This window comes from Cricetulus griseus, assembly GCF_003668045.3.
Source record: "Cricetulus griseus strain 17A/GY chromosome 1 unlocalized genomic scaffold, alternate assembly CriGri-PICRH-1.0 chr1_0, whole genome shotgun sequence".
NCBI classification, from domain to species: Eukaryota; Metazoa; Chordata; class Mammalia; order Rodentia; family Cricetidae; genus Cricetulus; species Cricetulus griseus.
In genome coordinates, this window is record NW_023276806.1 from 43,064,683 (window position 1) to 43,092,150 (window position 27,468).

Consider the following 27,468-nt stretch of genomic DNA (forward strand, 5'->3'; position numbering starts at 1 on the left):
TCTGTCATCAAACACAAAAATCTAAGTCCAAATTGGTCAAATACCTCAACATAAATCCATCCACACTTAATCTCCTAGAAGAGAAAGTGGGAGGTATGCTTGAATGAATTGGTACAGAAGACAACTTCTTGAACATAATGTCAGTAGCACAGACACTAAGATTGACAATTAATAAATGGGTCCTCCTTAAACTGAGAAGCTTCTGAAAGGCAAAGGACACAGTCAACAATACAAAACGGCAGAATGGGAAACTATATTCAACAACCCCACATCTGATGGTTGGCTGATATCCAAAATATAAGAAGAATTCAAGAAGCTAGTCACCAAAACACCAAATAATCCAATTAAAAAGTGGGGTACAGAACTAAATAGAGAATTCTCAATACAGGAATCTAAAATGACTGAAAGACACTTAGGAAATTGCTCAACATCCTTAGCCATCAGGGAAATTCAAATCAAAACAACCCTGTCAGAATGACTAAAGTCAAAAACACCAATGCCAGTTTATTCAGGAGAGGATGTGGAGAAAGAGGAATACTCCTCCTTTGCTGATGGGAGTGCAAACTTGTACAGCCACTTTGGAAATCAGTATGGCAGTTTCTTAGGAAAATGAGAATCAGTCTACCTCAAGATCCAGCAATTCCACTCAGGCATTTACAGAAAGGATGCACATTCTTACAACGGAACATCTGTTCAACTATGTTTTTAGCAACATTATTTTTAATAGTCAGAACCTGGAAGCAACCTAGATGTCTCTCAGCTAAATAATAGATAAAGAAAATATGGCACATTTATACAATGTAGAAAAATAATGAAATCTTGAAATTCTCAGGCAAATGGAGTCAACTAGAAGAAACCATCCTGAGTAAGGAAATGCAGTCACAGAAAGAAAATCATGATATGTACTCACTTATGTATGAATATTAGATATAGAGCAAAGCATCACCAACCTAATAATCCACACCTTCAGAGAAGCTAAAGAACAAGAAGGCCCCTAAGAGAGACATACATAGACTCCCGAAGAAGGGAAAATGTACAAGAGCTCCTGAATAAATTGGGAGCACTCAGGATGGGGAAGGGGGAAGGGAGGAGAGGTAAGGGCAGTAGGAGAAAGAGGAGGGCAGAAGAGGAGGGGAGAGCAGAACATGAGGGACCAGGAAGATTGAGCTGGGGGATGAATAGAGGAGAGCAAGAAAAGAGATGCCTTAATAGAAGGAGCCAATATAGCTTTAAAGAGAAATATAGCACTAGGGAAATGTACAAAATAGCATAAGGATTATCCAAACTAAAAATCTAAGCAATATCGGAGGGGCTACCTTAAATGCCCTTCCCCTATAATGAGACTGATGACTACCTTAAATGCCATCCAAGACCCTATATCTAGTAGCTGATGGAAGCAGAAGCAGAGATCGATGTCTAAGCCCTGAGCTCAACTCCTGGATTCAGTTGTAGAGAGGGAGGAGTGATGAACAAAGTGGTTAAGACCATTCTGGGGAAACCAACAGAAACAGCTGACCTGAGCAAGTGGGAGCTCATGGTTTCCAACCAGACAGCTGGGGAACCAGCCTAGGACCAAACCAGGCAGGGCCCCTCCCTGAGCTTGGGTGACAGTTAGGAGGCCTGGGCAGTCTATGGGGCCTCTAGTTGTGGAACCAGTGTTTATTCCTAATGCAAAATGAACTTTGGGAGTCCATTCCCCCGTGGAGGGATACTCTCTGAGCCTAAATATACAGGGGTTTGTAGGGGAAGCTGTAGCCACACCTTCTTAGGGGCTGGCTACAAGAGTACCTGAGGGCTTGTGAGGGCATGGTCAGAGTGAGTAGGGGAACTGCATTTTCGGTTTCGTTTTCTCTTTGCTTCTTGCTGTACAGACTACCACCGGCTGGCTGGTTCACTCTGTAAGTAAGGCTTTTCCCTATTAAATACCCTTAAGATACTGGAGCTTGGGTAGGAGAAGCCATCTCCAAAGGTTTAAAACGGCAACAGGAAATTAAAAGGTCTAGAGGTGAGGATGTAAGGGCTTGGCAAGGAGAAGCACCTTACAGAGGTCAACATAGATACCAAGAGGCTAGAGGTTACTACTACTATGAACCAGAACCTTGGGTAGGAAGAGCCTTCCCCTGGAGACCACGAAGGCTCCAGGAACCTAGATGTTTCAACTGTGGTAAAATGGGACATACTAAGAGAAATTGTAGACAAATGAATTCTAACAATGCCTCATATGGAAGGCCACTGCCTTCTGGATTGTGTAGAAGATGTGGTAAGGGCAGACACTGGACCAATGAATGTAGATCGACCAGGGACATACAAGGAAACCCCTTAAGGTCGGGAAACCCCGAGGGGGGCCTCAAGAAGGCCCCCACATCGAGAAAGGTCAGGTCATTCCCAATAGCAGTGGAAGACAATCTCTCACAGGAACAATAGACAGTTCTTTGCATATTGTGAAAAAAGATATTGCTCTAGATGGTAGTTTGAATAGTGATGAAGAATCAAGTGTGAATGGACAAAATGAGAAACGCATATTTTGGCAAGCTTCTATTAATGATAAAAGGCCTCAGTTAAAAGTTAAAATTAATAATAAAGTTATTTCTGGCTTAGTGGACACTGGGGCGGATGTAACTATTATTACTCAAAAGTCTTGGCCTCAGAAATGGCCTCTTAGAGAGGCAAATGTACAATTTTTAGGAATTGGAACTCTATCTAGAGTTCGACAGAGTGTTAACTCAGTGGTCTGCATTGGACCGGAAGGACAGAAAGGGATACTGAAACCATACGTGGCAGATATAGCTATAAATCTCTGGGGTCGTGATCTCTTACAGCAATGGAATACTCAGATTAATATTCCTCCAGTGTCAGATACAAATTATGAAAAAGATCTGGTAAGACGCTATGGAAAACGGTTACCAACCATCCATGCTGTACAGAAACTAGGTACAAATGATGGACCTTCAGAGGAGCCAAAGGCCCTGCCATTGAAGTGGCTTACAGATGAACCAGTTTGGGTAGGACAATGGCCTATGACCTCTGAGAAGCTAGAGGCTTTAGAAAAGTTAGTACAGGAACAGCTAGATGCTGGACACATAGAGGAATCTACCAGTCCTTGGAATTCTCCTGTCTTTGTCATCAAAAAGAAGTCAGGTAAGTGGAGAATGCTGACAGACCTGAGAGCTATAAATAAGGTAATTCAACCAATGGGCTCTCTGCAACCTGGAATGCCATTACCTTCCTTAATACCTAAAGGATGGCCTATCATAGTCATTGATCTAAAAGACTGTTTTTTCACAATACCGTTACAGGAAAATGATAGAGAAAAATTTGCATTTACTGTACCAACTCTTAATAATTCACAGCCAGTTAGGAGATATCAATGGAGGGTTTTGCCACAAGGAATGCTAAATAGCCCTACTTTGTGTCAACACTTTGTACAGCAACCTTTGGGAGTAATTCGTAAGAAATTTCCACAATCTCTTGTTTATCATTACATGGATGATATTCTTTTATCAGATTCTAATAAGGAAACTTTGGAACGTATGTTTGAAATGGTGAAGGAAGTTCTGCCTCGTTGGGGATTACAGATTGCACCAGAAAAGATACAAAGAGGAAATTCTATTAACTATTTAGGTTACAAGATAGACTTACAGAGAATCAGACCTCAAAAGGTACAAATTAGGAGAGATCGGTATCAAACTCTTAATTCTCTTCAGAAATTATTAGGGGAAATTTCTCAATTACAGACAATTATTGGTGTAGAAGGACATGACTTAAAGCATTTAAAAATGGCCCTTAAAGGTGATAAGGACCTAAACAGTCCTAGAATATTATCTGATGAGGCAGAAAAAGAGTTACAATGGGTAGAAAACAGAATATTGAATGCACATGTAGATCGGATAAACCTTAATTTAGACTGTATTCTGGTTATCTTGCCATCCAGAGAATACCCTTCTGGAATTCTGATGCAGAGGGAAGACACTATATTGGAATGGATATTTCTGCCACATAAACAGAATAAAAAGTTAAAGACATATATAGAAAAGATTTCTGATTTGATTTTAAAGGGTAAATTAAGACTTCGCCAGCTGACTGGAAAAGATCCAGCAGAAATTATAGTACCTTTAACTAATGAAGAAATTTCTTCCTTATGGAAAGATAATGAATATTGGCAAATAGCTCTTACTGACTTTTTGGGAACAATTAGCAACAACTATCCCAAAACTGACAGAATTAAATTCATAAAAAAGACAGTCTGGATTCTTCCACGTATTGTAAGACAAACTCCCATTTCTGGAGTTCTTACCTTCTACACTGATGCCAACAAATCAGGTAAGGCAGGTTATAAAGCAGGTGAGGTAAGTAAAGTAGTTCAAAGTCCATATACATCTGTACAGAAGGCAGAATTATATGCAATTCTCATGGTACTTAAGGATTTTACAGAACCTCTTAATATAGTTACTGATTCTCAGTATGCAGAGAGAGTCGTGTTACATATTGAGACTGCAGAATTTGTTCCTGATAATACAGAATTAACTTCTCTGTTTTTACAATTACAGGAAACTATCAGAAACAGAAGTAATCCTATGTATATTACACATATCAGATCCCATACGGGTCTGCCTGGCCCACTAGCACAAGGCAATGATGAGATTGATCGTTTATTAATTGGAAGTGTGCTAGAAGCCTCAGAATTTCATAAGAAACATCATGTAAATAGCAAAGGTTTGAAAAAGGACTTCTCTATCACTTGGCAACAAGCCAAGGAGATAGTGAAAAACTGTCCTACTTGTTCCTTTTATAATCAAACTCCATTGCCAGCAGGTTGTAATCCTAAGGGCATTCGGAGAAATGAGGTTTGGCAGATGGATGTCTTTCACTTTGCAGAGTTTGGAAATTTGAAATATGTGCATCATACCATAGACACATTCTCAGGGTTCCAATGGGCTACTGCTCTTAACTCTGAAAAAGCTGATTCTGTTATTATACACCTGCTAGAGGTGATGGCAGTTATGGGTATACCTGCACAAATAAAAACTGACAATGCTCCAGCATATGTCTCTACGAAATTGGAACAATTTTTCAAATATTATAACATAAAGCATGTTACTGGTATACCACACAATCCTACAGGACAAGCAGTGGTTGAGAGATCTAATAGAACACTTAAGGAGATGCTCAACAAACAAGCTTGGAAGACTAAACCCCCCAAACATAGGTTGCATAATGCTTTATTAACACTAAACTTTCTTAATGCCAATGAAAAAGGACAAACAGCTGCAGAAAGACACTGGACTACGGAAAAAACTGCTGAACTCAATCAGCCAGTATACTTCAAAGATGTACTAACCTCTGCATGGAAACCAGGACATGTATTACGTTGGGGTAGGGGTTTTGCATTGGTTTCTACAGGAGAAGAAACACTTTGGATACCATCAAAGTTGATCAAGATTCGACTGGAAAAGGAAAAACCTCTCGACAAGGACAAATGACAGGTATTCTACTAAGGTATATCTTATAAACTAAATAGAAGCCTCCCAAAGGAAAGGGAAGTGTTTTGCTTTTATCTTCACAGGAAAACTCATCTTCAGAAGGCAAAAGACACTGCATGGGTAGATACTTAAGAAGAAAAGGTAGCTATAACCATCAAATAGAAGGAATGTGCCATACGGTAAACTTTACAGCTGTCTCTCAAAAAACTCTATTTCTCTTTATTTCCTAGTCCCTATTCAATTAAACCAATGCTGGACTTAGAGGTGGATTTGGCTTTCCTCCTCTAAAATCCAAGCACATTATTTAACTAAGCTTTAGTGTTTCTGTGTTGTATCAAGAAGCCAATTGATGTAATACAGAATAAAAGAAGAATTTGGGGACTGTCTTTGTCTTTTCTTGGATCTTTCTCTCAAGGTGTACACCCTTTCATAATTGTTATGCTCTCATGGTTGCATTCCCTAGCATGTGTACATACACAAGCAAACATTTCTCTGCTAACTGTTCATGTTTGAGTCCCACACAGCCAATGAAGACCTGCTTGACAGCAATCCCTGGACACCCTGGAAAGAAAATGGGCCACAGCTCCTCGACTGCACTGGATCCAACTTGCTCCATTTCAGCTGACACTCTGACCAGAGGTTCGGGTACTGACTTCAATCAAGTTGAGGATTTCAAGCGAGATCTTCAATCAAGTGAATCCCATCTAACATGGACTGGATACTAACATTTTCTTTCTACAGGACCCCACATGACTATCATCGTCCCATTTCAGCAGGAAGTAACTTGGAAAATGCTACGCCCCCTTTCCCCATTGTTGTCACTTAGGATAGTGTATATACCTAGTTAGGAATAGCTTCCTATTGTTTATGACTTTAGGGTTTAGTTAAAATAGATAGTTATCTTCTTAAGTTTTAATCCTCTTTTAGACTAAAAGGGGAATTGTAGGGGAAGCTGTAGCCACACCTTCTTAGGGGCTGGCTACAAGAGTACCTGAGGGCTTGTGAGGGCGTGGTCAGAGTGAGTAGGGGGACTGCATTTTCAGTTTCGTTTTCTCTTTGCTTCTTGCTGTACAGACTACCACCGGCTGGCTGGTTCGCTCTGTAAGTAAGGCTTTTCCCTATTAAATACCCTTATATTTCTACCTGACTCCGTACTGGTAATTTCTTACTATAGGGGTTAGACTAGGACCTGCCCCAAATGATGTGACTGACTTTAATGATTCCCCATGGAAGCCCTCAGTCTCCCTGGGGAGTGGGTTGTGGGGGGCAGGGGGTGATGGTTCCGGTGGGGGGTATGGGAGGATGGAAGGGAGAGGGAGCTTGGATCAATATGTAAAATAAGACTGTTTCTAATTTAAATGAAAAAAATGTTTTTTTAAAAAAATTTAGTTTTCAGGGAGTAATATGCTAATGTGGATGTTATTTTTGATAATAGGAAACTCATAGTGTCAGGGTGGGAGGTAAGTAAACAAATAGTTATTTTAACAGTGCTGTGAGAGAAGTAAGATACAAGGTAATGTGGCAATGCAGACACAAAGAGGGAACAAATTACACATCTCTGGGTACAGTTAGGAAAGTTCCCTATGGATAGCAAAACCCAAACTTCCCTTTAAGACATGAGCACAGTGTGACCAGTCACAGACATGTGCACAGTGTGACCATTCACAAACATGTGAATGGTATGCTACAGGTTTAAAGGATCACTGGGGGTCAAGGGAAGCTGACTTTTTATGTGCTGAGGTTGCTGGAGAGCTGCGCAAACTCATAAGATGCTAGAACTTTATCGCCTAAGGAATCTAGCAGACGAGACCTCTGTTCATCTAAACATATACTGCCCTTAGCTTTCCTGAGCATTTGCATGAGGCACCACTTAGACAGTAGATTTCCTAGACATTCAACAGTAGTTGAAATGGTAGAAGTTGAGTTCATAAATGCAATGTTAGGTAGAAATTTTTGTTTGTTTTTTTGTCCATCCATGAATGTTTTGCCTCTGTGTGAGTATATGCGCCACACATGTGCTTGGTGCCAATGGAGACCAGAGATGTTCGATCCCCTGAAGCTAGATTAGAGTCATATGTAAACTGTCTTGTGGGTGCTGGCAATCAGACCTTGGTGCTGTGGAAGAGCATCAAATATTCTTAACTACAAAGCCCCAAAAGGAACTGTAAGTTTCTGTGTTAGGGGGAGAAGACCTACAGGCATACTTTAGGTAGATAGTAAGTAGAATAACTCTAATTGTTTGCCTTTGTTTTAACATAATACAGGTTATTCCTTAGGAATTGATTGGAAACTTTTGGAAACTGTGTAAGCAAACTTTACCTTTCATTTCTCCCTTCCCTCTGGTGTTTTCCCTTCAGGCTGAGCTATACAAACATCTGAATCCCAGTTCAGGCACAGCCTTTATTGATCTTTTAGAAATGCACGGCACTTGAAAGTTAGAGCTGAAAGAAACCTTGGGGACCATATAGTTAAGTGGTTTCCATTCTTTGCTTCAAACAACAAAGAGCTTCTGGAGAATAAGAGATTAAAATAGAAACTTAAAAAAAATATTTAAGAATAAAGTTGCTTTCCTTGGAGGTGGGAGGAGTGTGGATTATTATCTCTATCAAATTAAGTTCACATATCCTTTCATGACAGAACCCCAGGATTTGCTTACAAACTCAAGCTTGAAAAGACAGCTTTGAAGACTACTGATAGCATCAAACACTTAGATTTAATTTTTGAACAAGTATTCTAACTTTTGCAATAGTTTCCTGTAGTCTATAAAGGGATGTCATTCACTGAGGTAACTTACAAGGCTTTGGCAGATGCTCCATTTTAGAATTATTAACTGACTAGTGACCATTGGGTTTCTTAAGTGGAAGCCTTTGAATAAACAGCTAAGAAAGAAGCCATAAAATGTGACTGGCCAATGTGGCTTCTTCACCTTCTCTTGGCCTGGTAGCATAGGCCTCTTTGTTAAGATTCTGTCTGTTTCTAAGAACCTTCTCACAGAGGGAAAATGTAAAATGGGGAAGCAAAAGCAGCATGTAGAGAAAGCTGCAATGGTTTGATTTTAAAAATGGCTATTATTATTACTTCTGGTTGATTATGTGTTTTTATGGATTTGGGTTTGTATATGTATGTGTATCTGTGTGTGTTTGCTTTTTGTGTTTTTTCTTTTTTATTGTTCTGTCTATGGCCATACCACCCTGAAAGTGCCTGATCTTATCTTTTTTTTTACTGTGCTATTGCCTGTTCTGTTTGTTGGTTTTATTCCTTTAATAAAATTCACCATACCAGAAACAGGCCAACTCACTTCAAAGAGGAAATTAAGACTTCTTGGCAATTTTTAATGTAAAATCATACATTAATAATAAAATGGAATTTTATTTTCAATACATTAATTTTGTCTTAATTTCTCATATTCCCTGAATTAACAAAATCAGTGTTTTAGATGACCTTTTTTTGTTTTGTACCTCTGGTTATTAATACTTTTCCTGACACTAGTCTGTCTAAATCACTGTGGCTGGAACTGGTATGTGGTGGCTAGGCTGACATAAAGGGGACATACCTTTGCAGTGTTGTATGGTAATTGCTTCTATGTTCATGTGTGTATATTTGTTTGTATGTGTGCAATGTGGCAATTGTCCATGTAAATGTGCCTGTGTGTGCATGTGCACTTAGAGGCTAGAGGTTAACCTCAGGTGTTATGCACCTGGCTATTTGAGACAGGGTCTTCAACTAGATGGGAACATGCTAAAAACACTAGACCCAGGAATCTTGCTCATTTAGTCTCCTCAGCACTGGGTTTGTAAGCAGGTGCCAGCACAACTGGTACTTTTAGAAATGATGAAGGGATTGAACAGATCCTCAGACTTATATGGCAATCATATTGCTGACTGAGAAATCTCTCCAGTCCCATGAAATGGTAATTTTGGTAATCTAAAAACCAATCCTGTGGGGCATGTAGAGTTAATTTTCTTCAGTGGTGTGGGCCATGGTAAATTTTACATGCTTCATGGATGGAGCCCTGCGCTCATGTGCACAGTGGTGGCTCTAATTGGATTCAGTAGGTGATAAAAACATAGAGAAAAAGCTATGAAGTTGGGAGGGGTATGGTATGGGTGTTAGAGTGGAGTTGGTAGAGGAATTTCAAATAGTGATACTATAGGAATAAGAAATAACCTTTGTATGTCTCTTAGAAATAATACAGCATTCTGAATGGGTGTTAAAATATGAACAGGAGCTGAGTTGGAGGATAAAATGTCAATCTTGATTACGATTTGTGCAGAGAGGTGTGAGATTCTTTCACATGGTTTGGCAGATAATGGCTTAGTTGGTATGGCAGCAATCCATAAAGTCATTGTAGATGCAACTGGTTTTCAGCAGAGATGACTAGTACTTATATTATAATAGAGGGGAAGAATAAAGGTGAGAAAACAGAAGACACATTCTTCAAAGGGCATGACTCAATCTAATTATATAGATCTGAGGGTTGACTCAATGAGATTTGAAAGTAGTGGATAATCCAAAAAACAAAGCAATCCAAACCAAACAAACCAAAACCCTGGAAGGTAATTGTTCAGAATGGATATCTAGAACCAGCATTGATTGACGTGATGACATTTTATCTTTCTATAAAAATTTCAATTTCAATATAATATTCATATACTAAGAAGAACTAAGAGAGTTAATAGATAACGGAGAAAGATAATATAAGAATATTATTTTTTTTGTATATTTTGGAAATCAGCCCTCTGTCAGTTGTGGGGTTGGTAAATATATTTTCCCATTCTGTGGGCTGTCATTTTGTCTTGCTGACAGTGTCCTTTGCCTTACAAAAGCTTCTCAGTTTCAGGAGGTCCATTTATTAATTGTTGATCTTAGTGTCTGTGCTACTGGTATTATGTTCAGGAAGCTGTCTCCTGTACCAATTCGTTCAAGGGTACCTCCCAATTTCTCTTTTAAGAGGTTCACTGTGGCTGGATTTATGTTGAGGTCTTTGATCCATTTGGACTTAAGTTTGTGCATGGTGATAGATATGAATCTATCTGCAATCTTCTACATGTCAGCATCCAATTATGCCAGCACTATTTGTTGAAGATGCTTTCTTTTTTCCAATGTATAGTTTTGTCTGTCAAAAATCGTGTGTTCATAGGTGTGTGGTTTAGTATCTGGATCTTCAATTTGATTTCATTGGTCTACCTGTCTATTTTTGTGCCAATACCAAGCTGTTTTCAGGACTATAGCTCTGTAATAGAGCTTGAAGTCAGGGATGGTGATGTCTCCAGAAGTTCCTTTATTGTACAGGGTTGTTTTGGCTATCCTGGGTTTCTTGTTTTTCTACATAAAGTTGAGTATTGTTCTTTCAAGATCTGTGAAGAGTTGTGCTGGGATTTTGATGGGGATTGCATTGAATGCAATTGCTTTTGGTAAGGTTGCCATTATTTTGTTGATCCTACCTATCTAAGAGCATGGGAGATCTTTCCATTTTCCAGTATCTTCATTAATTTCTTTCTTAAAGACTCAACGTTCTTGTTGTACAGGTTTTTCCCTTGTTTGGTTAGAGTTACCCCAAGGTATTTTATGTTGTTTTTGGCTATTGTAAATGGTAATGTTTCTCTGATTTCTTTCTCAGCCCATTTATCATCTGTATATAGTAGGGCTACCATTTTTTTTTGAGTTAATCTTGTATATTGCCATTTTGCTGAGCAAATTGGGAGCATGGGAGGAAAGGTGAGGGAGGTAGGAAAAAGAGAAGGGGGGAAGAGTATGGGGGATGAGAACAAGAGGGATCAGGAAGACTGAATCAGGGGAGGAATAAAGGAGAGTAAGAAAAGAGATACCTTAATAGAGGGAACTAGGATAGGTTTAAAGAGAAATTTGGCACTAGGGAAATGTTCAGATATCCACAAGGATGACCACAACTAAGAATCTAGGAAGTAGTGGAGAGGCTGCCTTTGATGCCCATCCCCTATTGACTACCTTAATTGCCATCCTTGTACTTTCATCCAGTAGCTGATGGAAGCAGAAGCAGGCACCCACAGTTGAGCACTGAGCCATACTCCTGGAATCTAGTTGTAGAGAGGGAGGAGGGATGAGTAAAGGAGTCAAGACTGTGCTGGAGAAAACTACAGAAACATTTGACCTGACCTAGTGAGAGCACATCGACCCCAGTTGTAAAGCTGGGGAACCAGTATTGGACTAAAACAAACCCTTGGAATGTGGGTACCAGCTAGGAGGCCAAGACAGTCTATAGGACCTCTAACAGTAGAAACATTATTTATCCCTAGTGCACAAATGGACTTTGGGAACCCATCCCATATGGAGGAATACTATTTCAGCTCAGATAGATGGAGGAGGGCCTAAGCCCTCCCCCAAATGGTGTGACAGATTTGATGATCCCCTATGGAACACCTCACTATCCTTGGGAAATGGGTGGGGGTAGGTTGAGGGGGTGGTGGGGTGCATGGGAGAATGGGAGGGAAAAGGAATGGGGGGATTGATATGTAAAATAAGATTGTTTCTAAATAAACAATATATTTTAAAATATTATTTTTCTGTAGTACTCAGAGCTAAGGCATAGGGATCACAAGTTATAGACCAGCTTAAGTTATTTGGTGGAACCTAGCTCCCAAACTGAAAAAACTGAGTGAGTACATACCATGTTTGTGACTGGGTTACCTAAAAAAATTGAAAAAAAATTAAAGAAAGGAAATGCGTACTTTTAATTTATACTGGATAAAGGCAATAGATATATCTTTCCAAGTCCTTTGTTTGAGAAAATGCAAGGCAAATATAATGCGCTTCAATGCTTTACTTAATTTTTACTGTACTGTTCCTTTTTAGCTTATTTTATTTTTAATTTTTATGCAAGTACAATGTTCATCAAGCATATTATTTTTTAAGTTTTCTGAAAATTCTGTCAATAAAATAGTTTCTAATCCAATATGAATGTTCAAAACTTTATTTTTTGCTGTTTCTATTGCTTCAGTAGCTAATTAAGAAAAAGACTTTTTATTTAAATCTCACTGAGCTCACTGCATCTGTTCAATTCCAGTCAGAGTTAAATCCTGCTGCCAAAAGACTGTATTGGAATTATAAGAAAATATTGTCAAATAGATGTAGGACTGTTGTCAAAATACCAATTCTTCGTTTACCAAATTTGGCAAGAATCTGTCTCAAAGACCAGATTACAGGAACATAGTTGTATTTAGCTCAAATACAATGAAATTTCTGTGTAGTTTTGAAGAAAAAATAAATCTTGAGTTTTATGAAGAAAATAAGTCAATGACAATATTACAATGTTGATTTGTTTTCTGATTTGATTGAATTTCTTAAATCCCCCCCCCAAAAAATGATCACAGATAGCTTAGTGATAAGTACTTAGTCAGTGCTTAATATGCAAATATTTGATGAACCTGGGACTGAAGTAGATTTAACTAACATAGTAGTTGCCTTTTAGACCATGCCTTTCCTTGAGAATCCAGTGAAAATTTAAACCTACAAGAATGACCATGCAACCACAGATGAACATTAAGTGTGTTATATATTTGCCAGGGAATTCTGTGATCTCTGATGTGGAATTTAACTCCAAGTAAACTAGTGCCATAAAGAAGCATTACAAATATTGTTTGGCAGAGCTTTAGAGACAGAAAGGAAAAAAATATGTATTTCACTTATATCTCATGATGACATTCCACTCTTTGAATGACTTTACAATGAAAAATTTTCAGAATATATCTCTCCAAACATTATTGGAGTCTATCACTGGAAGATTCTAACTGCTCTTTATCATGAAGACAAATTTTTTCACAGTAGTTGACACAGTGAAAACATAGCTTTCATATTTTTGTTGCAGGATATTTCTACCAGAATTTAAAAACATAAAATTCTATGCATGTGTTGACAGCTATGAGTCTTGGTTCCAGAGTGTCTATTATTAGGTTGTAAATAAGCAATTCACTTAGTAATTTTAATGCATGTAAACTACTCATTCATTTCATATATGTGCATGATATATGTCTGAATTCAGGCTTCTTTCAGAAAATCAAGGATTGTACAACAAAAAACTGAGTGGATATGTATTATTTCATTATAGATGACTTCTATAATACTTAAACTAAAATGGTTAACATTTTACTGAGTTCCTTTTTCCCCCTGCACTTCATGAATTTTTATGTATTTTTGGAAAGTCTTGACAGAATACAGTATTTATACATCTGAATTATAATATAGTGATATATTGTGGTAATATCTTAGTCATTTTAAAAATAGATTTCAGCCTTTCTTGATAGGGTTATTTTTTAATAATTTATTCTTTGAATTTTCATTTTACATTTCAACCAAATTTCTTCCTCCCACTCCACCCCCAGCCCCTTACCTTCCCCTGCAGCCCACCCCCAGACTACTCCTCTTCACAGGTAAGGGATTCCATGAGGAGTCAACAAAGTCTAGCACAATAGTATGGAGCTGTGTCAAGACCCTCTCCCAAGAGGGTGTGGTCAGCATTTTTCCCCTACAATAAACCAATGATATTCTATTCATTATTTAAGAGACTTTCATAAATCAAATTTACAATTCCTCAGAAAAGTAATGTAAAGCTTGCAATGAAGTCACACCAGAAACTGATTTTTAAAATTCATGTGTATGTCTGTGTGTGCATAAGTGCATGAGAGTGAAGATGCCGAAGATGATAGACTCCCTAGACATTGATTTATATGAGGTTGTGAGTCACCACACTTTAGTGCTGATGAACAGAGCTAAGTGTTCTGCAAGAGAAGTGTGTGCTCTTACTGTTGAGTTGTTGAGTCATCTTTCCAACCTCTACACATTTATATTTTCTTTTATTCTTCCTTTCTAGTAGATTTTCTATTATAACCATTAAAAAGTCAGATTTTATTTAATCCTAAATATTCACTGTAGACAATGCTAAAGAGGTATTTTAATGTTTATATCACATTAAGTTGATTTTAGAAAATGAATACATTCCAGGATCTTGATTTTAGTAAAGATACAGTTTACTGAACTGAAGGATGTTTAGTTGAGTCTGGGTGTTTAAAAGTCACCATTTCTAGCTGTAAGAGGTCAGTGATTGATGTTTCATATCATCTTTGTTTAATCCACATTCCACACTTGTCATGCAAGTAGACTGCCTTACTGTAAAGACTTTCTTATGGTCCATGCATGAAATGATGGATAAATTGACTTTAACATTAAGTATGGCTTGATAATGTCACAGAAACTTAATTTGTAGGTGTGAAAAAGAGTATGTGATTAAACTTCTTTAAAATAGCAAGATGCAGTTTTTGATTGTGCTCTTTAAACTACCCAATTTCTGTAAGGTTGACTTTTAAAAGTCTGCAGTGGCTATATGTTCCATAATTTCTCTAACATGAAGGTATACTTTTTATTTTTCCCCAAATATATTCTTATATATCATTTCCAAAACAAAAAGTTGGTGGTTGAAAAGCTAAGGGTCAGTGCTACTTTTCTTTTCTTTTCTTTTCTTTTTTTAAAGAGGCAAGGAATTTTATTAACCCGCTTCCAAACTTTATTCCCAGGCTTCTTCAGCTTAATTTGCTGCAAAGAATGATTTGTGTTTAAGCAAAAACTGAAAAGAGCTGCAGTGTCCAGGGGGCTTGGTCTTAAAAATATTAGAGATCTAGATTTTATCAGATCCATAAACAAAAGAATTTTAAAAAGAAGTCATGATATAAAACAGCAGCTCCTGTGACTTGTGCAAGTGTCATTTTCTTCAGAAGTAGCCTCAATTCAGTTTGCCTCCTTCTTAGAAGCCTCATCAAAATTCTTTTAGTAGATTCAAACTTCAGAATTAGTCCATGTAAACCACATCTTTCTAGAAGAAAATTATTTTTGTTTTGATGGTAAGACATTCACAATTTTATGTGATTATATTTCAGGAATCATCACTCTGATTGTTAAATTATACTCAGAATTTGGCAGTGACTTTAAATCCTGAAGACATGGTTGTGCTTGTTTGTTCTTTAATTACATGTGACATCAATAGTAAATTATTATTTTCTTAGTTTTTATCACCAAGAGTGCTTTCAATTATAAAGAAATGAAACTACAATGGAGATAGCAAGCAAGGCTACTAAATTTGTGATGAAGCATGGCTAATCACTCATGTTCTCTGCATAGACCACATCTGCTGCTTTTTTTCTCTTATTTCTACACATTGTTAATGCACTGGAGAATTACCATTGTGTGAACTTGTAAAAATAAATTTAGATACAAGTAATAAGCCTTGTGATTCAAGGTCTACAAATAGAAATAACACACCAACACAACCTGACCACGGACATATTATTTGGATGACACAGAGTACTTTAATGATCTGATTAATTTAGAAAATACCAGTTACATAGTTCACTTCAGATGAGGATTTCTTGAGTTTAGATTTCTGCACTGCTTAGATTCTATGGATCATTTTAAAATACTCATTATTTTCCTCATAAAATTACTTTATTTGCTGCATATTAAAAAGGAAACAGTGATTAAGTTCTTATTTATTTCAGGCACAAAACTGAACATAATTTATTAAGGAAATGCTCCTAAACTGTAAATATTTAATGCAAGTCATATTTTAAGATCATGTTACCCCACTTTTAGTGACAATAAAATCTTAGCTTGTTCTAGCAGCACATACACTATCTATTTGATAGGTGATGAAACCATACATAACAAACAACAAGGCTCTGTACAAGATGCACACCTCACAAATAAGCCATGGTCATCCATATTTTAAATGTATGTGATACCACATAACATGAGTGATTCCTATTAGAATCTGTCTACTTAAAATTTGATTCATTTCTAAAGCTGACACGATTTTTTTTACCTTATACAGATTGCTATATAAAGTATGAACTACTACTTTTGTGATATGTATAGTATGGCATATGAATATCCTAAATTTTCTGACTCTCATTTGTAGACAGGAACTTATGTAAATGTTTGGGAATAAAAGACACCATTATTTAAAAATGCAGGGTGTCTGTGAGATCATGCTTATGTTTTGCTGACATAAAATAGCTGCTACAATCCAACCTTGAGTTTCAAGATTAATTAATTATTTTGTCCAATTTTGATATGATGATATTTGAGAACTCTTCACTTGCAGAATTTGAAATCAATTACTATAAACATCGCTATCTGTTTAAAGAGTGCTTTGTCTTCATTATCACATGCTTATTTCAAAAATGTGGTTTTATATGTATGAGACAAAAAGTAAAACTTTAAGTTATATATTACTTATTTTAGAACGTATTTTTAAAAATTTAAAATACACCCTTATTAGGTTCAATAAAGCTGCCTTAGGGGGAATTCTTTTGAAAATATGGAAGATACTTTTAAGCGCATTGATTTTATGGTCTGTGGAATTAGTAACATAAATGCTATCAAATGTTTGCTTTTCATTTTTTTTTTAAATTTTGAATGTAGTGTGAGGCAGGATTTTATTTTCTGAATTGATTCTTTATACATTTGATACCAAAGACAACTCCCAGATTCTTGTCATCATTTTCTTTTGTACAAGCTTACCAATAACTGTCTAGGGTTCATAATTTTAATATAGAAAAAATTACATATTTTTTTCCTTAATAATCTTCATGTGCTTCATATATTATAGGAAATGACAGTATTTAAAGTTGTATGTAAAATATGTTAAAATATATATATGTATATATATATATGTGTGTGTGTGTGTGTGTGTGTGTGATAACACTAAATGGTAAATGAATAGACTCAAATGCAGTCTTTATAACACAGACACATATTTTACAAATAATTAAGTGGGCTACTTCCAGGAAACTGGGTATCACTACATTGAATTGATGTATTCAATTGATGAATTTCAAATTCAGAGCCAATGGGAGAATGAACTTGGGAGAAAACAAAGATTCTGGATACCTGGCTTGATTTTATTTTTTATTTTTTTAAGTTTATAGTGCTTATGTGAAAGGGTAAGCCAAGAAGATCTTTCTTGACCACACTTGAAAACTTGAATAATTACTAAGATTAAATTTTATAAAAAATATTACTTTCACAGAAGTGAAGAAGTACAATTGTAAGATGGTCATGGTTACAATGATAGAAATACGTATTGCCAAGAAAATGTCAGCAAGGAATTTAGAAATGACTGCACAGCACCGCATTAGAGAATGTGGTTACAGCAACATGACTGATAGTATTTTCCATATTAATAAAATCTTCAAATCTTTTTATAGAAATAAATGGGGGAAAGTGCTTTCCTTTTACCTTAATTCCTATGAAAATATTTCTGGATGTAGAGCAAGAGACAGTAAAAAAAAAATGACAGTTCAAGAAAAAGACATTCATGCATTTAAGCCACAATTAGTCTGATTCTAATACAAGGCAGACCATTAATCTTTTGCAAAACTATGACTCTAGCCACTTAAACGCTTTTTAGTGCTTTGCATGACAAGGGCATGATAGGCTCTGTAAATGTAGGAGTTAAGATGTATTTCCAACACATTAACTTAGACAAATACTTTTTGAAACTCCAAATATACAATAAAATGCTTTGCTCTGAAGAAATGATGACATGTCAATCAAGGAAAAAATTAAACACCGATAGGGTCCTATAGAGTTTATCAGAAATGACAGTGTAGATAGATAAAAAGAAATGACATTTGCCTATGTGTCATCTTCAGTCTTAATGATGTGGAATAGGGTGACATTGAACAGGACCTGGTGACCATTGTTCCAGGCATAAAGAGCTCTATCTCTTGCATTGTAGTCAAGCATGGATATGTGGAAGTATTGGTTATGGAAGGGGATGTCCGTGTACTCATATGTGGACGTTTTTGTGGAATAGGAATAATACACTTTGGCTCCAGTGAGGTGGGAGTTGGTGACATACAGAGTCCCACAAATCATGAAGGATTCCCCTGCACTTCTCTTAGGGTAGCCGGTACTCCAGCTCTTCATCACCTCCAAGGTATCTTGATTAAGCTGGCTGATGACAATATTGCCTGCATTTTGGTTAGTTGCATACACAGCCCACAGGCCAATTTCATCAGCCATTAGGTCGATGTCAGAGAATCCACCCCATGTGTAGGGGTATACGTTGTGAAAGCCAGCATACTCCAGGCTTCTTTGAGCTAGCACTCTCCCTAAATCAAAGCTGTACTTGATGATGATATTACTCTGATACTTGTTAAAATAGAGTGAGCCATTGTAGACAACATGGTTAGTTCCTGCCCACTTGAAAGGGAGGTTGTATGTCCTTGATTCAGCTCCACTGACAAAGTCTGCAATGGACTTGTATTCACGGACTATTTTATTGTTAGTGTAACTGTCCATATACCAGACCTGAAAACAAGGAGAAAAAGCAAGAGAAACAAATGAAGTGATTAAATTCTGGACTTTTATAAAAATTCTCACATAAATACAGGCAAAGTTTCAAAGTTTAGATGTCAAATGTTCTTTCCAATCTATTTAAATGTGATAGCATTGCCAGCCCTTTTAAAGGTATTTTATGGAGGGCCAGTAAAATGGCTCAGTAGATAAAGATGCTGTCAAGCTAACAAACTGAGTTCCATCCCCCAAAGTGGAATGGTAGAAATCAAGAATTACAGTGGTCCTCTGACCTCCGTATATGTCCATGAACATGCAAACACACAGATACATTAAATTTTTAGAAAAGCATATTTGTATGGAAAACAAAGAGCTGAATTTACTACCTTCAAATTAATTTGCTTTTTCTTTATTTTATTTTTGGCAAGTTGGTGCATATTGCTGACTAAATCTATCACGTGTTATTTCAAAGCAAATCTCGTGATACAACAACATGATCAATGATAACTGTAAGGCTTTATCTTTATTATGCCCCTTGCCCTAAAAATTTATCTATTTTATTTTAAATGACAGACTTTTGGTTACTTTGTAGTTACCACAGAACCGTATAGTAACCGGTATTCATTAGATGATCTTGTAAATTTTAGTGAAACCATTGCATTAATTTAATAAAATATGTCATTTGGATAAATAAGAATCTTAATTTATAATGAATTCATAAATAGGAAGAATTACTATATTTACTTGCATAATACAAGTTTTGCCGACCTATGAAAACACTCCACTAAGTTCAGTTGAATTCCTTTTACACTTATCTCTAGCAATACACTGATTTACATAATTAATTGGTTCACTACTCAGTGCTTAGGCTTTTTGATATAAAGATCATATTTCTTATAGAATTTTCAAGAAAATTGATATGCAAGCGATTCATACATTTCAAGCATAAGCCAAGACTGAATTCAATGACAATTAGACTAGACTACACTGAAGAATTGTGAGAGGAACATATTACTAAAATAGGTTTGCTATACACATTAGATATATTAGTAGTTCTATTGGAAAATATCAGGAAATAATACTTTTTACATCAGAAGCTGTATCATGAAAAAAAGGAATGGCCTGGGATAAAATAGTGTAAGAGAAACTTAATTATAAGCAAAAGCATTTGTAGAAGCAACATACTCTATTATGTTTTTCAGATGCTAAGGGATCTGTCATCCAAGCACCAAATCGAGTTCCAGATGTCTTGACCGTGATGGGCCCCGTGATCTTCATCAACTTGCCACATGCTGGAATTATAGGAACATAAACATGTTGGTTGAATACAGCCGATGAGTCTAACATACAAACTCAGAATGAAGCAAAGGGAGGAGGGATATAATGCAGAGTAATTCCATGAAATAAATGTCACATTTTTTGAATGAAAGAGCATTATGGTGACTATATGTATTTAGCCCTTTAAACGAGATATAGCTTGTTATTTCATAAAAGTAAAGTGCATTACTATAGGAAAAATGGTTCATATGACCTAAAAAGAAATAAAAGAGAAAAGTCATTATCATTATATCAATTAATATGGGCTGATTCTGAGTAAAAGTTTTGGAAACATTGGCTTCTTTGTGTCTTTTTTTCAAGACTTTATTTCCATCGAAAGACACACACCTTCTTAATTGGAAATAGATTCTTCATTCATACAACACATCCCAACCCCAGTTTCCCCAACCTCTTCTCTTTCCAGTTCCCACCTTCCCCAGTCATTCCCTCTCCATTGTAATTCAGAAAACATCAGGCCTCAAAGCCAAATAGAACAAAACGAGATACAGTAGGACTGGTGAAAGTCCCCATATGGAGGATGGACAAGGAAGAGTTCAAGAGGAGGCAAAAGTGTCACAGACATGTCTGATCCTATTGTTAAGAGTTGTGTTTGTTTATCAGCTACCCACACCTTTCCTCCTCTCTTATATTTTATGGTCATTGAAAGCATATATGCTAGACAAAACTCTTGATGCTGATTTTCCCATTGAACTATATCCTTATGTAATACAACAGTGAAAATCCAATAACAGACTCCCTGAAAAATATAGAATACTGAGGGGCCCAATATATAGATAAAAGGGCTTGGTAGTGTAGCCATGAACATGGAAAGAACAAAACCTTCAAATTTCAGGTTTTCAGACTCGAAAAGAACTTGTAATAAAAGTGTCAGGAAACCAATGTATAATGAATGACATGAATTTCATGAAAAATATTGTGTGTGTGTGTGTGTGTGTGTGTGTGTGTGTGTGTGTGTGTGTGTGTACCAAATGTATATTTACTAATATTTATACACATATGTGTAGTCATTTGGGGCTATGAATAAGTCTTAGGAATAGCTAAAGCTTCATAAATGTCAGAACCAAAACCAAGGGACAAACATTTTTGTGGATTTTTAAATAGAAGAATTTAGAAGTAATTTATCTTACATATTATCAAAAACAATTTGACTATAAATATTTTCCTTTGGTCTAAAAAAATAATAAACTTAATGTCTATTAATTTTCTTTCTATTTTTTCTGGGTTTCATTTAATATTTTTTGACTTCCTTGTCTAGTGTAAAAATTGATAAAAGTCTAGTTCATTGATACTGGTGTCAATGTCTTTGGATGAAAACAAGAAATGCTCCAGGCAAATCATGAACAAAAGCAATCTAGCTTGCAACATAGTTTGACTCATATTTCTTTCTATATGTTTCTCATAAGAATTATTTGTAATTGGCAGGATATCAAGATGCTTAGTTAGGAAGATGAAGTATGGGGACATGTATAGCTTTGTTATTGCAATAGTAACTACACATTCTGTAATCCTTAACATTTTTGGATACCTGAATTGGAACCATGTTTCACTTTCTGAGATTACATGTGATCTCACCTTTGTTTAGTTTATCTTTTCACAGATTCTCAAACCTAGTTTATTAAGACTGGGCTAGTGATTCAAGAGTTTTCATGTCTTATCTATCAATCTATCTATCTATCTGTCTATCTATCTATCTATGTATCTATCATCTACTTATCCATCATCCATACATCTATCACCTCTCTCTCTCTCTCTCTCTCTTTCTTATATATATTATATATATATATATATATATTATATATATAACCTTTTTATTTCAATCTAACACTGGAAATATATACATATATATCGCCTATATTGATTGGGTAAGCCTAACTGGAATGAGACAGTTTGAATTGTTATCAACACACAAAAACATATGAGCCAAGTAGTATCCATCTGAATTAGAGAAATGTTAATATATATTGAATGGACCTAGTTGAGTAGATGATGTGAATATATGGTATGTGAAAGTGATGTTTAATAATGCCACACAGAAACATTTGTAAGTGAACAGATGAAAAGACCACGAAAATTTACACTGTTTGTAGATTGAAATAAAAAGATGTACCCCTCTCTAATTATACATAAAATAATACTTGTGATTTTTTTTTATTTTCCCTGAAAGGTGAAGAATAATTCTGGCTTGAGGTAATGGATTAATATCTGTCTTTATTTCCTCTATTTTCTAATTTCCGATTTCAATGTGATTACAGTGGAGTATAGCAATAAAATATTTTTAAAATCCCAAAGACAAGGGAAAGAATACAAAGAACCACTTGTAGAGAACTTTCCACACATTCTTCAAAGGCACAGATGATGGAGATTGGTCATGGGAGATTTATAATGAGATATGTCAGTGTGTGTGTGTGTGTGTGTGTGTGTGTGTGTGTGTGTGTGTGTGTGTGTGTGTAAACATCATTTTTCCACTGTTAAATTTGAAGGTTTTAATACCAGTTAAACTAATCGTTTTTAAAAAGTGAGTAGTGGATTTGATCTTTAGAAAGACTTCTATTTCTCTAAAAAGATATGTTTAATGTGTTTGGGTGTTTGCATGAATGCATGCCCCACATGTGGAGTATCCACAGAAGCCAGAGCAGGACATTCAATCCCAAGGAATAGGAGTTACAGATGGTTGTGACCCAGAATTAAGTGTTGAGAACTGAACCTGTTTCCTCTGTATGAGTAATAAATATTTTTTAACTGCTGTGGCATGTTTCCAGCATAAGACTGAGACATTCAAAGAAAATCTGGATAGATGAAGACAATGACTTAAGTTTTCACTTCTTGGGACTGTGTCTCACTATGTAGCTCGTCTGTCCTGGAATTCACTATGTAGATCAGGCTGGCTTGAACACATTGAGATCCCCATACCTCTTTGTCCCCAAATGTATACACTATTCCATCTGGCTTACTGGCATATATTCAAGGAGATTTTATTAAATGCCACAGATATTATGGTACTGGATTTATAGAAGAAGAAATTATGCCTTAGTCCATCACTTATCTTCCAGGAAACAGAATAAAATGATCATAATATTGCAAACATTTACATTTAGCCTAAAATTAATTACCTCATAATCAAGTTACTAAACACTTTACTGGACACTCTGCTCTCTGATTACAGAAGAAACAAAATTTCTATGGTTAAGAAATACAATTGTAATAATATATGGAGTATGGAAGAGTGATTGTCTCCATCTTTTTAAAAAAGTAGAATTATAAAGGATTTCCACAATAAAGATGAAAAATCTCTGTCTTGAAGTCACAAGTCAAAATCCATGAGTTTTCATAAAGCATACTAGTTAGAGGCATATATAAATAAGAAACACAGGCAGGTGATGTTATCTAATTTTTCAGCTGACAGAGTAGGAAGTCATTAAACAATGCCTATAATTGATTTTTAAAAGTAGAAAATAAATTTTTAAAATGCTGATTTCACCAATTCAATGCCTTAAATTTAAACTGTTAAATGGGTTAAACTCTGAGAGAAAAAACTAAAAGAGACCGTTGCTTTCCATTTCAAGCTCTTTAGAAATGTTAAGCGCACTATTTTTTTGCCACATGTGTCTGATATCTAATTTGTAATTTAAAATGAAGTGGATATAAATCCTCATAGACACTAAATTTGAAAAGTTAAAGAAATTACATTTATATATTGTATGTAAGATTATTTCCAGGTTTTATGTGCCATGTATAGCTAGGAAATGGACAGAAACAAGAAAGAGTCACAGATTAGAGAAGCGAAACCTGTGGATTGCCTGTATTTTTTAAATATTTTGAGTATGAGACTTAGACCAAACTTGAATGTTTTAAACTTCCAGTTCCACTTTACAGTTGGCTTAGCAACTTCTCTGTCTTTACATCTTTAAACTTCAAAAAATGAGAATACTATGAATTATATCATTCATTCATGTATTTTCTATCTCAACAAATAGAATCATTTTTAAAAGATAAAAAATGGGGAGGGAGAACATACAGAACGAGAAAGAGGACTCCAGAAGATGGAAGATGTACTGAAGGAAAGGGTGAAACTGAATAACATCGAGGTTGTTTCAGAAGCAGTAAGAATTTGTATTATTTTATATTAACTAAATTTACATATGATATACATAAGTTTATGTGCATATACACACAAATAGATCAAACAAAGCTATGCCAAATCTAACAGCACCAGGTGTGAGAACCCACAGTTTGAGCTGTTGTTCTGGGGTGACCAAGAGCCTCTCCAAACACTGCAGTGTGTTGTTATTTTTCTTTGTTGCCTCTTAGAGCTTGAAGTTAAGTTCCTGTTGATGAAGATACCGTGTAGCTTGACCACAGTATTAGGAGTACTTGAGCTAAATGTGATCCAAAGCCTCTTTGCTGGGGACTAGTTTTCATATTATCAGAAGTGTTATGCAAATTGCTGATGGAGAGAAGCAATCAATTGTGCTACCTAACCAATACCAATGAATCACACAATGACTAGACTAACATGGTAAAATATTCCTAAATGTGCATAACTTGTTGCTAACCAACAGCTCCCTAATTCAACTCAAAGCCTACTCAACAAGAAGGAAATTATGTCTGGTACTATAAACCTGATCAATATCTTGGGGGGGGGGAAGTTAGGTTATAGATTTTAGAGTAGAACTTACTACTGCCACTGTACTAGATCAGCTTAATTGCTAGTTGCTTTCAAAACACTTCCTCATATTCCTTCGGGTCAGTCCCCCTTTAACCCCTTGTCATGGCAGCATCTTTGGCAGCATAAAGACACCATTACAGAAAACAAACAAAAAATGCAAAGAACATCTGATTGTGGGGTTCCCAGCCCCACCCAACACATGTATAACAAAATTCTTGCACCTAGCCCTCAGGAAACATCATGGGAAAGGAATGGAAAGACTGTAAAAGCCAGAGGACCAGGGAGTCTGCTGTAAGATTGTATCTCCAATCTTTATATAAAGAATAAGGAAACTTTGCCCATCATTAACCTAGCTGCCTAGGAGAGACTTAAACAATGAAAAAACCAACAGACATGGAAGAGGAAATCTCATGGGACCCCACAAATAACCACAGATAACTAATGGTTGCTGAGATAGGGACAATTAGTCTTCCCCAGCATGAGCTCCTAAATTGGATATGTCAAATGATCCGTCCTGAAATCACATACAAGAAACACAAAATGGACTCAATTGGTCGCATGTATATATTTATGAATATATATATATATATATATATACATTTATATGTATATATATATTTGTGTGTGTGTGTGTGTAATAATGACAAAGAAAAAGATGCAATGAAAGGAAGTAGGCAGGGAAACATGAGAGGGCTAGTAGGGATGTGACATTTGAGGGTTTAGAGGGAAGAAAGGGAAAGGGAGAAATGATATATTTTAAATAATTAAAAATGATAAAGAGGATAAGTTGATTAGTTATATTCATAATGAGTTACACACTGTACTCCTTCACAGGGTCTTTTAGAATTATATTTCTCACAAGTTCTCACTGTCTACTCCTGCACATATCTTTTAAGAGAAATTATATTGTCTGTACTTCTTGGCCTTTAGCTAAGAGCAAGAATATGCTCTAATCAGCTTAATAAATTGTCTGAGAAAAATTCATTTTCTGTTACATAAGGAAATCAACCTGATTTTGAAAATTTTATAACTGTAACTCTTCTTAGACGTTTTTGTTATATGTAAATCATTTTTAATGTGTGTAGATGACAGTATGGAAGCTATGCCTTCAAACAGAGATACTTCAAATCTTTTCTTTGACCACTGAGGATCCCATTGACACTCAAGGAACTTGTCCTTTGTCTCTGGTTCCTCTCTGGGTTATTGTTTCTCCATCATCATCCTGCATGTTCAGCTTCTATTCACTCTTTCCTATCTTTCTAGTGACTCACAGCGTGCAATGTTTGACTCTGTCTTCCCTTGTTTGACCTCAGTCCATCAGAATTTTTCATCTGGAGACAGTTTTCTTGACTTAACTAATTTTGCATTATTAATCTATAAGGCACATTTGAAGCAAAGTATAGCTAAATTTTCATGTGTCTTTAAGTCTTTTAATCTCAAATAATTGCATGAATTATTTAGAAAGACTTCTAGCTTGACATTTAAGCAGAGATATAATTTAAAAGGACTCCAGCACCTATTGGCTTATGAATTGAAGGGGCGAGTTTATTTAGGGTTTGAATTTAGTCAGCACATGCAGAAGGCCAGATGGGGAAAGCTAGTATTTTACAATGGTGTGTATGGGGCTGTAGGTTAAGAATACCGCCTAAACTTGGATCTAGATCATATCCTTACTCATTTAGGACCCTGAGCAACTTCTTAAATTCTTGTTGTCTCATGGGTAACAGTAGTAATCAAATATCTTTTGAGGTGCAGTTGAAAAGATTAAATAAGAAACACACGGTATTTAGAATACTAATTAGTACACAGACAGTTACCATAGGCATGTTAACTATTAAATCTGTTCCTGGTATGGATCTAAGACTGATAGAAAAACCATCCATATCATTAAAGCTATAAAACCAATGTTAACATTTCATATTAATTTTTGTAGGTATAATCATAGAAGTTTAAACAGGAGCACTAGGAAATCAAAGCAGCTATGAACTATAATTTTAAAAGAAAACTGTCTACTTTATGGATAATCAATTGCAGAGGGAGTGAAGAGTAAGGAGAAGCATTCCCTATGAGTTATCAGATTGTTTGAGTGAGGGATATGAAGCAGCATCAGAGACAGAGTAAATTGGGTGTATCTGGATGTCAGATTTTAAGGGTAAAGTTGATGGGAACAGACTTTGGTTTAGATGTGAAGATAGAAAACCAAAATAAATTAAGAATGATGTAGTGTAGCATGAAAATGTATTAGGTTTCTCACTTGGGCAAACTTTAGTGCCATCTACTCAGATAAAGAGACAGGGAGGAAGAAGAATAAGAGAAAAAAAATCAGGATTCCAGTGAAGATAATTTTAAGCTGTGCATGGCTTAGTACCTTGGGGAAAAGTATATTCATGGAGACAGCAGATGCCTCTGTGAGAAATATTTTAGACATTTGTGAGTATGGCGATAATAGTGAAAGTTTGAGTATGTATTAGCTTCATGAGGAGCATACATAAAGACAGGCATGTTCAAGAGAACTCTACAAATAACATTAAGGAGGCCCAGAATGGGAGTTCTGGGAGAAGCTATCAATAATATGTAAAAAATGTATGGCATTATGAACTCCCAGCTGTGGGAGTAGCTTTTTCTGAAAATACTTCTTGCCTTCAGAAACTGAACTTT

General features: G+C 35.9%; 1 protein-coding gene across 2 annotated transcripts in view; it reads right to left on the minus strand.

Annotated features, from left to right (window-relative positions):
* Window positions 1–18,143: 18,143 nt before the first annotated feature.
* Window positions 18,144–27,468, minus strand: part of Olfm3 (olfactomedin 3) — a 42,118-nt gene continuing 32,793 nt past the window's right edge. For both annotated transcript variants that reach the window (XM_027395557.2, XM_035451877.1), the window contains 2 exons: window positions 19,992–20,098; window positions 18,144–18,821 (listed from right to left, as the gene is read on the minus strand). In XM_027395557.2, the coding sequence (XP_027251358.1) occupies window positions 18,144–18,821; window positions 19,992–20,098 (785 nt within the window). The remainder of the gene's footprint in view (window positions 18,822–19,991; window positions 20,099–27,468) is intronic.